A 17,311-nucleotide genomic window follows, 5' to 3' on the forward strand; every position below is an offset into this window, starting at 1 on the left:
TATTCTCTTCAGCATGCGGGTGGGATGCCGGCTGAATCTGGCGACTGCGGGGTGCTGCCTGGTGTTTGTCCTGGTGAAATCCTCCACATTGGGACTTAGAAACTTTTCTGGAAGTCAAGCTGCTTTCATCAGTACAAACCAGCAAGTGGAATCCAACCCCTGTGTGACTATGGCGGCGGTCCTGTGTAAGCCTCTAGTTCTTCCATGAAAAAGTTCACTTTTGCAATCTAATTTACCATCCAAGTGTCCAGGACCTTATGGGCACCACTTGGTGAATTAGGATTTAATCTTCCAGAAGCTCCCAGTAGGGTCCAAGGCAAATCCAGGTGCAACTGGACAGCAGGGCTCCTCTGTGTTGCTGGCTTCATGCAGCTTTTGTGTTCCTGGACTACTCTTCTGTCCTGGTTTCAAGTGAGAGAAGGTCCAGTTCTTATGGTTTCTCTCCACATGTAAAACAGCAGGCTCAGTCCTTCTTTTGAGTTTGTCCTTTGCTTCAGAAGGTGCAGTTCTTCTGTTTTCCATGGATCTGTTCTGACGAGGGTAGCCAGGGCTGCTACATTTATGCCTGGCTCTTGCTTGTGGGTGGGGGTGACTCCCTAACCAATAAGGAATATGTTCTCATGGGCAATCCTACCCACTTTTGCATCATTTCCTGGGGGCTTAGTCGTACATAATCCCATAGTGCCCTGCTCTGCCAAAAATCCAACATGACAGATTTTTTCTTCCTCTGGTCAGAGCCCTGGGCACAACCCTAAGGTGTCTAGGGAAATGAGGAACTTCCCCACCAAAACCATTTCTAGGACAGATTCCCCTACCCCACCCACCCCCACTGGGACTAGTGCATTTTAGGCTACCAATGGCAGGGACAGGCAGCCCTAGATGTGAGTTACATCAGCCTCTGACATGGGCTGCCCCTTTGAAGCTGGTACAGTTGACGTGAGGGTAGGTAAGGGTGAACCAGAGCTTGCAGGTACTGGGGAGCCACTCCAGATTTGAGCTTAAACATGTAACTCAAGGCTTTGAACTTAATCCGGTTCTCTATCCTGAGCCAATGGAGATCACGCAAAGAGCCAGAGATAGGGGCAACTCTGGGAACCTGACAAAGCAGTCTAGCAGCGGAATTCTGCACCACCTGCAGTTTGCGCGTAACATCCTTGTTTGCCTCCAGATAGAGAATGTTACCGTAGTCCAGTCTAGAGGTGACAAGAGCCTGGACTACGGTTCTCTCGGTAGACCTAGGCAGCATCCTTGTAGTGCACCTGGCTATGGCAGTCTTAGTTAGGGTCTTCAATTATTCCCCCACTATAGCCCGCCAAAGGTGCCTCATCTCTCCTTAGCACCTCACTAGCATGTATTACATTTGTTTCATAGTGCCTCTCATACCAGTGTAGGATGGCGGGTGTATAGAAAATGTTACATAAGGCAACTACAAGGTGTAGGATTCATATGCCATCCCTACTGGTAGGCACTATTTAAGAGTGCTTGGTCTGGAGAAGCACAAACCCAGGATTCAGATCGTAACCCAATCATTGGGGTTCACGTTAATAGTAAGAATGTATTTCTACCCACACAAACCTTCTTTAGCAACATCAGGATAATTAAATACTGGGGGGGAAAAACATATATTTCCAACCTGTACCATGCAGCTTGCATGTAGTTCTTTGATGGAAGTTCATAGATCACTGTGCTAGAACATGATTGTAACTTATGAACTGCACAGTAACAAATGAATCTCTGTGACAAAAGCAGTAACCCACTGAGCAATGCACATAAAATGCATGGTACACATTCTTTGCAGCAGGCAAATTATTTCTCTGTGCCACCTTAGATAAGTCAAAACTATCACTAGACAAAACTCTCATCTCTTTCCAGCAGGTACATTAATCATCAGAGGTAGCATGACACTTTTATTGATGCTCTAATACTGCTGAATATACGAGGAACGTTGCAGTGCTTTTAAAACTGATACACTAATACAAAACTGGCCCCCACTAACAAAACCGACTATCCAACCTTCCAGCCGCCCGGGGAAATACCCGATGCCCGGTCCAGTCAGTCCATTGGTCAGAGCACATACACTGGGTTCTTGACGTCAGCTCCCCGGTGTTCAGAGATATTAAACCAGCACTAAGTGTAGCAAATCAGCAGTAAGTGGGGTGATCTGCAAAAAGGCAATTTTCTCACACGGGTCTTCTTTTGAACTCCTGTTTTTATATTTTATAATTTCTCAAATGTTACTCTTATAGTCTTCATAAACGAAAATCTCAGCAGTATCTGAGAGTTTTCTAAATTCAGTCCTGGGATGCATTTGCATCAATATATGCAGTATCTTCAGACAAAATTATTTAGATAGTTTTTATTTTCAGTTGTGATTTATCATTCAAGATTGCATAAGATTTTCGAGGATAAAAAGCTAGTCATGCGGTGCTCTGCAGTGAGCTTGTACTTTTTCCACTTAGTCCCTTAAATTGAAGGGAGACATTTATTGTATACTATGTCGCATTTTGACAGTGGCCTGTACATCTATTACCCTACAAGAATCCAGAGTACTCAGAAGCAAAACAATGTTTGTAATTGAAAAATATATTCTTCACAATTGGAAAGTGCCCCAATGTCCTTTTTTGAAATAAGAGTTTTGTTAGTTATACAGTCTCCTTCTCCTTGGAAAGTTCAACTAATCCTTTGGAGCACCCTAATCCGCCAGTACAGTTTCCTCAGGAACAATTAACATTGGCAGATTCCCTGTTTTTGATGTGAATAAGAAGCTGTTTTCTATTCAGTAATTTAGTTCTGACAGAAAGTTTGGATGATAGCCAAAGGGTTCTGAAAATGCTATAAATATACTTCTTAATGTAATACATTTATTATTTTAGAGACTGTAAAAGTCATTTGGAGCCTCGGAGGTGGTGTGCTAGATCACTGGAAGCCACAGATTCCACTCGTCCGGCAGAGGACCACCTGCCAAATGGAGGCAGGGATCTCTGTGCTTTCAGCAGAGCTGCACCTCTGGAGGCTCCCCTGAAGGTACTGAACTTTGCAGAGTGCGTTGCAAGTTTGTTGGACCCACTCAATATGGATTTTTTCTTCTCAAGAAATAAACTCCCAAAGAAGGAATTTGTTTCTTGAAAGCAAACACAGTCCTGATGCGCTGAGAGTTAGTTTTATTGCTTCCTTTTTGAGACAGCCATGCTTTTCTTGGTGGTCCCATGCATGGAAAATGTAACTAAGAATGACAGCCATAAATAGGGTGGGCTCTGATGTACATCATTAAAAGAATGTTAGGTTGCCTGCCGTTTGTTCGTCCACCTTTCAGTGGGGCAGGCGCATCAAGACTTGGATGGATGGGGAATCGGCCGCTTTTTGGAAGAAGCCCTGTATATAAAAAGTCTAAATTACCCCTTTGTCTCAAACTAATGGATATTTTCTGATAGTTGATAATGCAATATATAGGTTTGTTTAATTAGAAGTTTCAAATTGTGCGACATTCAGCTCCAAAGTTGTTTTTTCTGCTCCTCCTGTTTTTGATTGTAGTGGGTATGTGGTGTAAAGAGTCTTTCGCGATGCTCTGTCATGCCTCAAAGGCAGTCTTAAATGATGTATCAATTTCTCTGCTGTATGAACCACCAGTTGGCTGGCACACTGACAACAGTGATAATGGTATGCAGTCAAGGGGGTACCATGTCCTTTGAAGGATGGGGCAGTCCAGTCACTTTCAGCCATAAGGGGAAGACTTCCCTTTTTAGGGCCTTCTTCCATAGGCAGTGAGTTGCATACAGTTCGTTCCACAGTGTTGATCCCTTTAAAGTGCGGGACCGCCCTCAATGCTGCTTTCTTTTTTTTAAACCCTAATCAGCAGATCAGGTAGGCAAAGCTGAAGCAAAGGGCTGCAGGTAAGAGAATGGTAAAACGTTGAATCTTTTATTGGCCATTGTCCAGAACACTTTGCATTGGGAATACAATCTTTAATTGCAATATAGATCTGGATTATGTTACTGCCAGCAAGACTTCCTTCACATATGGGTCAAAAAGTCTTGTGTGTTGTTCCCTTGTTAGTTCCTCTCTTGGTGAGTCCCTCTTAATTCTCCTTGGTGACCTCTCAGAAAAGTATACTTGTCAAGTCTATTCTGGTGGAATGGCTTGTTTGCATGCTTCCAACAAACTGTCTACAGACTTCCATCCCATCTTCCTTCTCTGTACCACTCACTGTCCTCTGTTGTCTTCAGGCCGCTGTCCTGGCTCTTAACCTGGCCTGCTGCTTCCACACCTCTGATAAGATTGCAGATAATTTACTCTTCTCCAACATTTGTCGGCATGTCCTGGTTACACTTCTGCAGTACTCGTGCAGACTCGTTCAACCCTCCTCAGTTGGGCAACTGTAGCACTCTGGCCTGATACTGAGCTCCAGCTTTTGTATGGGTCTTACTTGTTTTACGTTTATCTGGTGTGTCTCCTCGGTTTTCTCTGATCTTGTGTGTACAGTTGTTAGTGGGGAATGGGCACTTTCCTGTCTCCTCACACCACGCAGTCAGGCCTCCCTTATTAGATCCAAAAACCCTGTGCATACCAAAAGGCCTTCCTCCTTTGATAAGTATTGAGCAGGGTGTAGAATTGATCCAGTGTTTGTAGCAGAATATGCCATGCTGATTCTCAGTCAGCAATTATGCTTGCTTGCCAAACCCCCCACTCCTCCCCCCCCCCTCCCCCTTTCCGCATCCGATAGGATATATTTAATTGTATCAACAGGAAGAGTCAAGTGGGACTTTTCTCTCCATTGCGCCAAAAGCCCCGTTGCTCCATCTGAAATCGCAATCCCCTTTTGGATACAGAGGTCACAAGCTACCCTTGCACTTCAGGACTGGGCCAGTGTCCATTTGGGCTTCAGGCAACTGACATGATTCACCAAGGACTTGAATACGAATTTCTCCAGGGGTGTAGGGCACACTCTTCAGCCTCAGTCTGTTTCTGTGATTCTGGGAGTGAGGTGGGTTGCACTGTTGGGTAGAGCCTAGTTTCCTCTTGGAGAGTCCTCTGTCGGAGTCTTAGTGTGATGATGTCTGTATATCTCTGCCTTCATCTCCTCCATCTTCTCTACACTTCTGATCTAATCCTGTTGAATACAGAGCTGTGTCGTGAAGGGAAAGTCGGTAAGAAAAAAGTCTCATTGGAAAAATGTGACACACAAGTCATGATTAGGTGTACTGTCATGAACCTTGTTTGATCTTGGTTCTTGCTGATTAATTCAAAAGATGTGCTTGCACTTTAAAACGCATGTGATTCATCTGGTCCGTTATCTACTTGGGACTTGGAAAGAACTTTTTTCTTCTAAAAAGAACATTGACCATCAGCTAGACAGCTTGTTGGAAACTCGTACTGTATCATCTGGTGGTTTGTTTGTCATCTTTGAGTGCCTTGCTGTGGTCCATCATATCAAATTACAAACTTTATTCCAGCACATACAGTTGGAATTACTTGTTGGACAGCCGAGCCTGTCCTTGTCCACCCATTTCTAGTCCCTATCCTGAGATGATGGTTCTAAGCTTCCTTTGTTTTAGTGCTATGCGACTTCTGCGTGCTAACACTGCAAATCACCGCTGCATCTTTAGGCCTCACAACTATGCTCCGCATGCTCAGCATGCATTGGCGCTTTGGCACAAGGGCCTTGTCTGAGGGCATGTTCCTGATGGTCTCCTGTATTGATGAGGGTGGAACCAGAATGTAAAAGGTTTGAGCAAGTGTCTTCATTCCGGCGTAAGAAACCTCCACAAAGTCATCAATTCGGACTCGAAGGCTTAGGGGTGCTAGCCTGTTGATGTTGTTTAAACCAATTAGAACTCCAGTCCATTCAGTTCAGCTTCTGGATCACTAGATGATAATCTGATGCTTACTTGCCTTCCCTTCTGCCACTCCTATTCAAAGATTTCTTCAGAAGATCGGAGAGAGCCCTCGATTCATGGATATTTCTTTAGTATCCGGTAGGACCCGCCACACATAGCTCTCATATCTCCTGCATCTTATTCTCTTTTATTCAGAAGAGACCGCTGTTCTGTGGGTTCTCTGAAGATCCTTCACCCTCCCTACCATTGCTCTGCTTGAGCACTTGCTTTTTGAGAAGTCATCCTTTGACCACTTTGGCCTCACTTCAGAGAACTCGTTTGTCCTAGCAGTTACCAGGAAGACTTTCACCACAACACAGCACAAGGGCCAGTTGCTAAAGATCTGTTATTAGGGTTTACCAAAGAGAATCATTTGGACCGATTAATTAAATCATGCACTTCACCTGACATCTAGTCGAATCTGTTGTCTTTAGTTTCACTTTCAAAACCTAGCCATTGGCCATTGAAGTGGCATTTGAAGGGCCTGTTGCACTGGCTTCCTACAATCTGGAGCCCTGTTGTCTCTTGGGATCTCAGTCTGGCTTTGGTGAAATTGATGCGCAAACCCTTAAACCCATGGCCTCTTGCGCCTTAAAACATTTCAGATGGAAGACTTTTTCTGGTCACCTTAACTTCAACAATGCACATCAGTGAACTTAGGCCCAATTGTGCGCATGATATTTGCAGGCAGAGATGCTAGCAAAGCGGCAGCCGAGGTCACAAGTGCTAAATTGACCACATATACCTGCTGCTGCTCACTTCGCGGGACAGATTGTCCTTTCTGTGTCTAAGAACAGTCCAGTCTAAGAACAGGGACTGATTCACATTTAGTGACGATCTCCATGCTTGCAACTGACAGACGTATGCAGGGTGGATAAAAGTAATATATTTTTTTTAAATATAATACTTAAAAATTAATTTAAATAATGAAATATAGCAATATCAAAAACACAAAATCTAGAATAAATGTAAAACTTGATGACAAATTTAGACAATAGCTAAATCACATAATTCACAAAAGCCGGAGTAAAATTCAAAAATATTAAATAAAAAATAAACTTCAAACAACTGAACTCCATTAAGCTACAAATTGTAAACAAAATTAGCCATCTCAAATTCGCAAAAAAACATTTCAAATGAAATGAAAAAACAAAAGATTAAATGTACCACTCTCTCTTGAGCCTAAAATACAGGTGGAAAACTATTAAACTTTAAAAAGATAATGTTGACTAGTCCCACTCCAATTTAAGCAACAGCAGGGAAAACATTGGACTTTGAGGGGTTCAGATTTACTATTCCCACTCCACATTAAGCAACATTGATGAAAGGGTTGGATTTCGGAGGGGTTCGATTTACTATATGCGTCCAGTCTAAGCAACAGTATGGAAAGTGTTGAAAAATGTATTTTAAAAATCCCATAAAAAATGAATATAAAAACATTATTTACATTAAAGTTTTACTTTAAAACATTCTATTAACTAAAACAAAAGTACTTAAAATAAAACAAAGATAAAAAAATATGCAGTTTAAACATTATTTCCAAATTAGTAACACTAGTAATAACACTAAATTTGCGCACACAAAAAGTTCCTCTCTATTGCAGTACAATCCTGACCCCCACAAAAATTTGTGAAATGGTACCAAAAAAAATGACATTATAACAAAAAATAAAAAAGGTAAATGTTCAAAAACGTAGCGTACTAAAAATAAATTGTTCAGTAAAAAAAGTATATAATAATTATAGAATTAAAATTAGTTAATTTTAAAAAATTGTTAACAAATTAACATTACTAACCTATTTAACTAATGTAAATATATTACATAATTTGGAATAATATAAATTACATAATTAACCAATTCAATTCTACAAATTGTAAAAACAAAAATTGATATCTTCCCAACTTACTATTCTGCAAATTAAATAACCCACCAATAATGTAAAAAAATGAATTCAAAAACACTTTATAAATGTTGGCAATAAAACTACTGAAAATAATTTTCAACAACTAAAATGTAAATACTAATAATGCAGAAAAAAATCATAAAACCTTACAAAATAATACTAAATCGATATAAGATGCAACTATATTTAAAAAACAAATACTCTTACCTGTGATATTCTGTATCACAAAATTCTTGTAACCACGATATTGTTTGACAGTATTTTTCTGAAGATATTTCTGAAACAATATTAATATCGTGAACTGGTGAGGGTGCTCACTTTCTTAGGGAAACATTGTGTACTCGTCTATGTAGACAAATGCACAGGTGGTATCCTACACAGTTATCCTTTAGCAGTTATTGAGGCAGTTTCTAGGTACCCTCTATTTGGCAAAGGGAGAGAGCCTATGTATTGGAGTCACAGAATTTCAATGTTTTTAGCTGTTGCCATCTTCTCTGCACTCTTGACCCGTTCCTAATTTTCTTATTGTCGATAATGGAAAATGATTGGGCATAAGAGTAGCAGTACTTGGGCTTTAAATGTACCCTCTTCCATTATCAGTGTCAGCCCACTGTTGGTACTTTTTCAATGTATTTCGATCTAGCTAAATGAAAAATGACAAAATATGAGCTGTATTTATGGTAGGAGTGTGATATGGTCCTCTCCTTAAGGCCCTTTAAGGCCATTTGGGGGAGTTGAAATGTAACTTAATGCGTGTCTAAGTGCTGAACACCCTGTAGGAACCCGACCTTCTAATTATTTTGATCGCACTGTCCATACAATCAATGAAGTTGATCATCTTAACTAACTTCTTATTGGACTTGCATAACATAATGCCTGTTCCATTTTCTTTCAAAGGGTTAACTTTTAGCACATAACTCTTAATTGGGTTCCTGATCTTACAGGTGGCTTTCACTTTGCATTTGGCCCAGTAAATGGTCTATATAATGAAGACAAAGCACTATTCTTTCAGTTTCCTTTTTTGTTTTCTTTCTCAAAATGGCGGGTAGGTGGACGGGGGACATTGACTGCTGTTGAAGAGGAGAGTCTCTTTCTTAGTGACCAGATATTTGTATACTGCAAGCTAGTGAAACTAATGCAGTCTTGTGTTTTCAGCATTACCGGTACGTGGGAAAAACCGGGGATTACAAAGGAACGTATGTGGCCAGCGAGGCACCCCTTCTTCATAACCAGGTTGCTCTTGTTGACCCTACTGACAGGTAAGTTCCATGAATATAACTCCTGAAAATGCTGATTCAAAGATAGTAGATAGTGTAATACAATGTAATTTCATGTCAAGTTATGACTTTCTATCTCTCTAAACAAAGTTACTGTTTTTCTTCATTACAAAATACTGATCTGCCAGATATTTATTTGAGCTTTTAGGCAGCTCTTATGTGACACACTGCTACCAAGTAAAATGTGTATTAGGAGCTGCAGTGAAACCAATCAATGAATAATGGCACAAACGAATGTTTCCTATTTCTGTGTCCCTCTTTTATCAGCTAGGCAGCACCTAATGTTCTCATTCACCGAATATTTCCTGGTTCGCTGAGGAAAATACAGTTAAGCCTTTCACTTTCCTAAATGCCCCACTTTTAGTTTGATTTTACGAATGCTGTTTGAGGCATTATTTCATGCCAAGGAATTTGGGGCCATTAGGTAATAATCGGGCGTATAGCAATTATAAGGAGAGGTACATAAACATGATCGTTTTGTTTTGGATCTTATTATGAACACTAACTGAATATGGCATCTGATGTTTTCTTTGTGGCACCGTTAACAATAAATTGTGTTTTCAAAAATGTGATAGTCAAGCACAATGAAAAAATTCCAGAAGTCCATGTATTAGACTTTTTTTATTAATTTACTTTGTTGCACAATCATAACCTGCATATAAGTCCCTCTAAAGCAACAAAATAAAGATAATTGAAAATGACAGGAATTTAAAAACACAAGTTTTGTGTAGAAAAGTATCATTCAGAGCTGGGCGCTCATTTTCTTTTTTTTTTATATAGGATCTAGAGCACTGAAGAAAAGACACTTACTGTATTTCACAACTCTACAGTGTAGCAAACATAATAAATCGTTTGTAAACATTACATTTCTTTAAATATGTGTGCATGATAATCTACAATTGCCCAACTCTTTATGCATGTGTATATATTGTATTGCAATTGCATTTATATAACACTTACTACCCCTGACGAGGCGTTGAAGTGCTTTTTCGGCGTGCTTGTGTCCATATATGCTGTCACTCTGTTCATTTGCTGTACGTAAGCTAAATCGGTGGCTCTGTTGTTGGCTGATGTAATAAAAGAAAGCACAAATTAAAACATCAGAACAAGTATTAGTGTTTACCTTTTGGTTTCTGTTTTTTATTTCCACTCACTAGAAATTACTGGAGAGCAGTTTTACAGTATTTTTAGACCTTTTATGGGGTTTCTTGGTGATTTCCCTCCTGGATTGTGTTTTTATATTCTATTGTAATTGCATTTATATAGTGTTGAAGCCCTTAATGGTGAGTATCACACTATTCCGGAACCCAAGGATAGTGGTTAATTTAATATTTTTCTAGTTAATTAGTTTTGTCCAATGTTACCAGAAGAAACCCTTACATGCATGGAAACAGGGGGGGTTAGATCCTGTAGCTAGTGAGCTGGTGCATATGTTTGTTTATACAAATGATTAGTGGGGTGAAAAGATAATGCTGGGTACTCCCACTAAGGAGTTAGCTGTCCGCACTAGCTGGTTTTAGTATATTGGTTTGTGTGAATAATTAGTGGTTAAACTGATAGGATAAGGGCATGCACTTAGAGCAATTGTATTTATATACCGCGTACTACCCTTGACGAGGTGTGGAATCGCTTTTCAGCAAGTAACTTGCTGCTTCAAGACTCAAAGTATTTGTGGTGGATGTATAGGGAAATATAAGTTGTTAATTTGTGCGGTGGACATGTGAGTCTGTTAGTTTGATTGAATGGGATACAGGAGGGAAAAAGTCTAGGAAGTGTTATTCAGGAGATCTTGGTAGTAAAATGAGGTTTGAGGTGAGTCAAGGAGGAATAGAGGAGGGAAGTGTCTAGAAAGGGTTATTTGGGAGACCATAGTAGTAGAACTAAGTTTGGGGTGAGTCAAGGAGGGATAGGGCAACCAAGAGTCAAGAAACAGCTATTGGGGAGATCCTAGTTGTAGAATGAGATTTGGGATGAGTCAGATAGTGAAGGTAGAGGATATATTGAAAGAGTAGAAGTAAAGTAATGTATATAAAGATACGTAACAACATAGAAAGGGTATACATGTATAAGGAAAATCATAGAGATCTAAAGTTGTATTGTGTAAAGTTCTATATGTGCATATATGAATAGATGGTAAGAAACTCTGACTTTAAAGTGTTGTTTTACGTAAAGCTAATTTAATTCTCTCATCCTGGGCAGCTGGTTCCCTAGGGTAGTGAAGTGCTGCATCACTTCTCAAAAAACAAAATAAAACACCCCCTTCTTCCAAAACCCCAAAGTATAACACCTCTTTCCAAAAGCCCAAAATAAAACAAACCCTACCTCCAAAAGTCGAAAAAACACAACTAGAAGAACATTTTAAATAAATAAAATCAAAGGTACTGATCCATGGCTGCACCTTCTCCTCGATGTTCCACTTCTGAATCTGTTGTGGAAGTCGAACTTCTCTAACCAATCCAGACACTGCTCTCATGCTTTTAATCCGCATGAGGGCAGCACCAGGATTTGATGTAGCGGACTGGCTAGACGCTCCTTCCGGTGTGCGCCTTGAGGCGTGCGCTTGGTCTCCACCCAGAGCAGCCGGGAGGAGAGCTTCAAAGTGCGCATGTCACTTTTGCTGGTGCAAGAGAGCCGGCCAGAGTGGTATGCGCACTTTGGAGCATCCAGCCACCACTTCTCCTGTCCTTTGTGGCTGGTCGGCAGCAGAGGACACGCCCCACAAGTCTCAGGGCTCGGGTCAGATGGCTGCTGCAGTGAGCGCATCAGAAAAATAAAATGGCAAGGAAGTCTTTTCATTGCCACTTTGTTTTCCTGCTTAGCTCGCAGCAGTGAAGGCGACACTCCCCCGCCCTTGTGAAGAAACCACCACTGTGTCACATATTTATAAAGTCTGCTAATGCACATCAGTCTAACAGCTGTTTTACAAATTCTTTCACACTTACCTTTCTCGCCAGTGCCTTTCTCCAGGCCTCTCACCTTTCTGGTCCATGTAAGTCTCATCTTCCTTTCCTACTCACTAGAGCTCGCTTATCCCTCCACCTGCAGCAGGAAGTCGGTGCGGGGTGCAGGCGAAGGCTGCAGGGTCCTATAGACGGACCGACATCAATAAAAGGGAAGTCTGATGTATCTTATTGTACCCCAGCTTAATCCTACAGGCAGTACAACCTTTAATTTATGAAATAGAAGTGCTGGTGCCCATTATTTTGCTCTGAAACTGGTATAATTAAAAGGTGATGTTACAATTACTAAGGCTGCATAGTCTTCGTTCCACCTGATACCTCTTTAATCCACCAACAGACACTCGCTTCCTCTGTATCTCATTCTTACAGGTTCGTTTTTAGGTCTCGCTGAGTCAGCACATGCGCTGTCTCTTCGAGACATTTAGTAAGTGGCTTTTAAAAGTGCCACCAGAGGCTTTTGCTGGCCTCAAGCTTGCGTTCACGCGCCCAGCCGCCATGTGTGTTTCTGTCAAGGCTCATTAAGCCTTGCGTGCCTCTCTCCGCCTTGTTTTATTTACTTTTTGCGCGCGCGCCCACACAACTCCCGGTCGCGGCCGAAATTCTTGCTCGCGTGCACTATTTGCTTGTTTGAACACTTCTCGCCCTTTCCTTGCTGTTTTCTGTGCATCGCTCATTCTTTCATTCCTTGTCACTTTTATGTGCATTTCTCAGTCTTTCTTTGCTACTTCACTGTGCATTACTCCTTCCTTCTTATTCCTTTTTTGCTGTTTTTCTGTGCGCTTCTCATTCTCTTTCTTCCACTTTCATGTGCTTTTTTCATTATTCCGCAATCTTTCTTTGCTGCTTTTTGAACTTTTACACTGATTCAGTGCCAATCTGCTGGGCATCTTCCACTCTTTCTCATTCATTCTTTGCTGATCTTCTGTGCTTTTGCCTTTCATTCTTTAACATTTTTCTCTGCCCTTTTCACTCAATCCTTGCTACTTTTGGCTTCTTTTAGTCTCCGCTCTTCTCTTCGCATTTCAAACTCAATTGCTCTCTTAACTCTTCTTCTTCCTTTTTCTCACTCTTTTGCTCTTCTTCCTGCCCTTTTCCTGAATTTGCGACCTTCCCTGCTTCCTCTCCCACGCCGCACTCCCTTCTCGGTTCCCGACAGTTACTTAGCCCCTTAGTCCAGAGACCCCCGCTCCTAATTCATGTCCGCCACAGCTTGGATGCACAGCCCCAGTGCGCCCCTCCCATGCCCAGTGCCAGACCCCTTGCTTTCACTCCCATCACTGCTACGTCTCTGCTTCCCTCTCCTCACCCTGAACCTTGAATGCACCTTCCAGTGCTGCTGCTACGCCTCGGAAGTTAACTGCGAAGGTGCCTTCCCCTGTTCACCTGACACTTTTCCTGCACCTTCCCACACCTTCACACCACCCTCACTTGCACCGCACACAACACTCACCTCTTCCTCGGCCACGCACACCTACACACCTCTCCCCACCCCTCCCTGTTCTGCCTTCTCCTCAACAACACCTCCCTCAATAAACACGCTACTGAAATATGGGACCTGCTGCACGACCACACATTGAAACTGTTCTTCCTCACGGAAACCTGGCTGATTCTATCGACATTACCACACCTATTCCCCAGGCACAAGGTTATAATAACACAGGACAGAATTAACAGACCCAGCGGAGGACATTTCATCGTTTTCAAAGAGCTCATCAAGTGTTCCACTGCCTCAGCTAGCACCAACAGCACCATGAATCGGTGCAAACGTTTTTATTCACACAACTGTTGAAGCACATCAAGTGAAGTTTTTTTGTGCTGTATTCTCACTGAAGAAGGAAACTTGAATACATGGCACTCCGATTGAAAAACTTGTGTTTCAATTCTTCATTGAACCTTCTTAGCCTAAAAGGCAGATCTTCGGTCTAATAATCTGAAGGTTGTGAGTTCGAACCTCTTAGTGGGCACGTGTTTTGCGATATAAGTGTTTGCATTTTGATAATTCTCCAGGCACCTATTTTAGGGTATACTTAACATTGTCTTCTCCCAGATTCGTTTTGTATCAGGACGTAGTTTGTAAATTAAACATAAGCACTTAATACTTTGGCAGCTGCGTGTATTGGCTGTAGTTTAGATCCTTCTACATTTTCTGTTTGACAATGCATTGTAAATTATTAAGAAGGTACAGTGTTGTGCTGGTTTTAATTGGCAAGTTGTGCACACTATACCTTAATTATTGAGCACAGCTGTTTGCTCTAAATCGGTGGGCATCCTGGTTGAGTGGCGGGATGCGATAATTGAGTGAGGTTAATCGGGCATTTGATCATCCACTAAAGAGTAAGTAGAGCATGGAACCAGTCGTATCCGCCACAGGAAAGCCTGTCCTCACTCCTGAAACTCTCTCAAGTACCCAGAGCCCAGCCCGCACCCTGATTTAGCCGCACACTCTAATGCCCACTTGCTAAGAGCAGCTGGTAAAAGTGAGTGTAATGTACGGTGACCACCTCCCTCCAGAGACACTATTTCCACTCCCGGACTTTTGTGTGATAGCCTGATTTATTATGGGTATTGTAGTCTTGTTAATCTTCCACTGACCTAATTACACTAACAAACCTAAAATTCAGTGGTTTGTAGGTGAATAGTTCAGGAATGGAGATAGTGTCTGTTGTGACCTACAGTGCGGTAGCCACCCTGTTAGTAGTGTACTTTTCATCCTCTGCCTAAGCACATTTCTTAATCTGCTCCATTATTCTAAATGTTGCATGCTGGATGTGTTTATTGTGCCAAAATGGCTTATTTTGTCATCTTCAGTGCAAGATGGTGCACACTCTGAAATCCGTAAAAGTGCACACTCTTAATGCTTTATTTTAATAAATAAATATATTTAGGGTGGTCACCAACCTCTAGTTCAGTGTGGACACTTTCTCCAGTCCTTGTCTTCTCTCTCTGTACGTCACACCTCTCTTTCAATAAACCTCAGTGCCCCACAGCACTTGCCTCTCATGACCTCAACTTATCTCTAGCTCTCGGTCAGCTCTCTGCCCCTCTCTTCTCCTCAAGTGTGTCTCTCTCTCTCTCTCTCTCTCTCTCTCTCTCTCTCTCTCTCTCTCTCTCTCACTCTCGCTCTATCTATATATATATATATATATATATATATATATAATCTACTGGCGGTCGCCAGTAGATAGTTATAGTTAGGACCGTGTTTCCATAGGAAATCCGCAACATTCTATTTGGAATAACTTTGGCGCCGGTTGACGAATCCTCGCAAAACTTTCAAAATAGGTGGGGCGCTCCGCTCCGCTCCTACCCTGAAAGTCTCGGGGGGATTCGTCAAGCGGGGGCTGAGAAAAAAGGGGGGTCCCAAAACGCGTTTTCCCCATGCAATTTTCCATAGGGACCTTTAGTCCAAGGTACAGCCCGAACGGCTGAAAAGAATTACTTGAAATTTGGCAGAGAGGTAGTCCTCAGGTCAGGGATGTGCCTTTTGCAGGTCTGGTGTCAATCTGTTCAGTAGTTCCTGAGAAAATCAAAAGTAAAATCATATATATGTGGGCGGAGCCTAACCACACATCTCATCCTGAGATCTGATTGGCTGTCAGCACTTCATCCAAGAAGTGTTGGCAGCCATCTTGGGACCAATATACATGATAGCACCTCCTTAAAAAGCATTGCAGTTAATAGAAGGTTTTAAGACTTTAGTTACATTATACATCATTTGTTGATGGTACCATACTCATTTTAGGAATTGTGGTATGTTCTAAGATGATTTCACCACGTGAAAAAGCCTTCTGCTAGGATATCATGATTGAGAGAAAAATATTTTCTCATGCTTTTCCCACAGAGGTTTGGAAGGTGATCTATAAGCTAAACTGAGAGCTTATTTTCTGTAAATTCACATCATCTTTCTCAGTCATGTGAGAATGAAGTCTGACATTCTCAGTAAAACATGTACATCCAACAAGGGTAGAGACTGTCAGTTGATTCCTCCTTTGTGTTCTACTGCAGCTTCCCAGAGTGTTCCAAAGAACAACTAGAGCGCTAACAGTCCTACTTATGATAAACGTATGGCACACTTGAAGCCATCTTGCTTGGATTAAAGTGGTAACTCTTAAAACATTTAATTTAAAAAGGAACAAAATGAGGGGGTTCATGTTTCCATAAAAAGTATGATTAGTGCTGCAGAAAGAAAAATTAGGGCACATTTTGAGTGACTTCACAAATCCTCTTCTATTTCATTAACAAATTCTGACATGCAGACTGAAACATGCACTTTCAATACCAGCAGCAGTTTTCCCTGGTGAGCAGTAGCTTTACTACAGTGATCTAATGAGCAAAAAGAGTGCTAACATTCTGAATTTATGGCAAATGTGTGACACATCTGAATGCCTTTGGAATCAAAGTAAAAAACTGAAAGTATTTCCTACTGAGGAGACTGCAGTAAATGAGGAAATTAGGAAACTTCATAACAAATAAGTCTGCCAAGATGGCCACCAGAGACAAAAGAGCCCAAATATCACCCAGATGTAGCCCAAGTATAGCCCAATGACAGAATGTCCCAGAGTGTTCTTAAAAACAGCTAGAGCGCTTACTGTCTTAATTATGACAAAAGTATGGCACACCTGAAGCCATCTTGATTGGAATAAACTGGTAACACTTAAAACATTTAATTTAAAAAGGAACACAATGAGGGGGTTCATTTTGCCATAGAAATTATGATTAATGCTGAAGAAAGAAAATGAGGGCACAATTTGAGTGACTTCTCAAATCCTCTTCTATTTCATTAAAAAATTCTGACATGCAGACTGAAACATGCACTTTTAATACCAGGAGCAGACTTCCATGGTGAACAGTAGTTTTACTACAGTGATCTAATGAGCAACTAGAGTGCTAACATTCAGAATTCATGGCAAATGTGTGACATATCTGAATACCTTCATGATGGAATCAAAGTAAAAAACTGAAAGCATTTCCTACTGAGGAGACTGCAGTACATGAGGAAATTAGGAAACTTCATAACAAATAAATCTCCCAAGATGGCCACCGGAGACAAAAGAGCCCAAATGTAGTCCAAAATCACCCAGATGTAGCCCAAATATAGCCCAATGACAGAAGTGTGCAAAACACGTATTATTTTGTGTTTTTGCAGTGTTCTATAGTGCAGACTTGTCAGGTATTGGAGTGCTTTACATGAGCATTGGTTACATCACACAAGAACAAATTCATTTTGGTTGTAGACATGGGGAGACTAAGTGATTTGACCACAATCACAGAATGTCGAGCTGAAGCAGAAACTCCAAC

General features: G+C 41.3%; 1 protein-coding gene across 1 annotated transcript in view; it reads left to right on the forward strand.

The window, feature by feature from the left end:
* The window catches only part of MRPL24 (mitochondrial ribosomal protein L24), a 145,155-nt gene that overhangs the window by 46,756 nt on the left and 81,088 nt on the right, over nt 1-17,311 (forward strand). Inside the window, exon 4 of the mRNA XM_085633607.1 lies at nt 8,932-9,035. Coding sequence (XP_085489733.1) covers nt 8,932-9,035 — 104 coding nt within the window. The remainder of the gene's footprint in view (nt 1-8,931; nt 9,036-17,311) is intronic.

This window comes from Triturus cristatus, chromosome 11 (genome assembly GCF_964204655.1).
Source record: "Triturus cristatus chromosome 11, aTriCri1.1, whole genome shotgun sequence".
NCBI classification, from domain to species: Eukaryota; Metazoa; Chordata; class Amphibia; order Caudata; family Salamandridae; genus Triturus; species Triturus cristatus.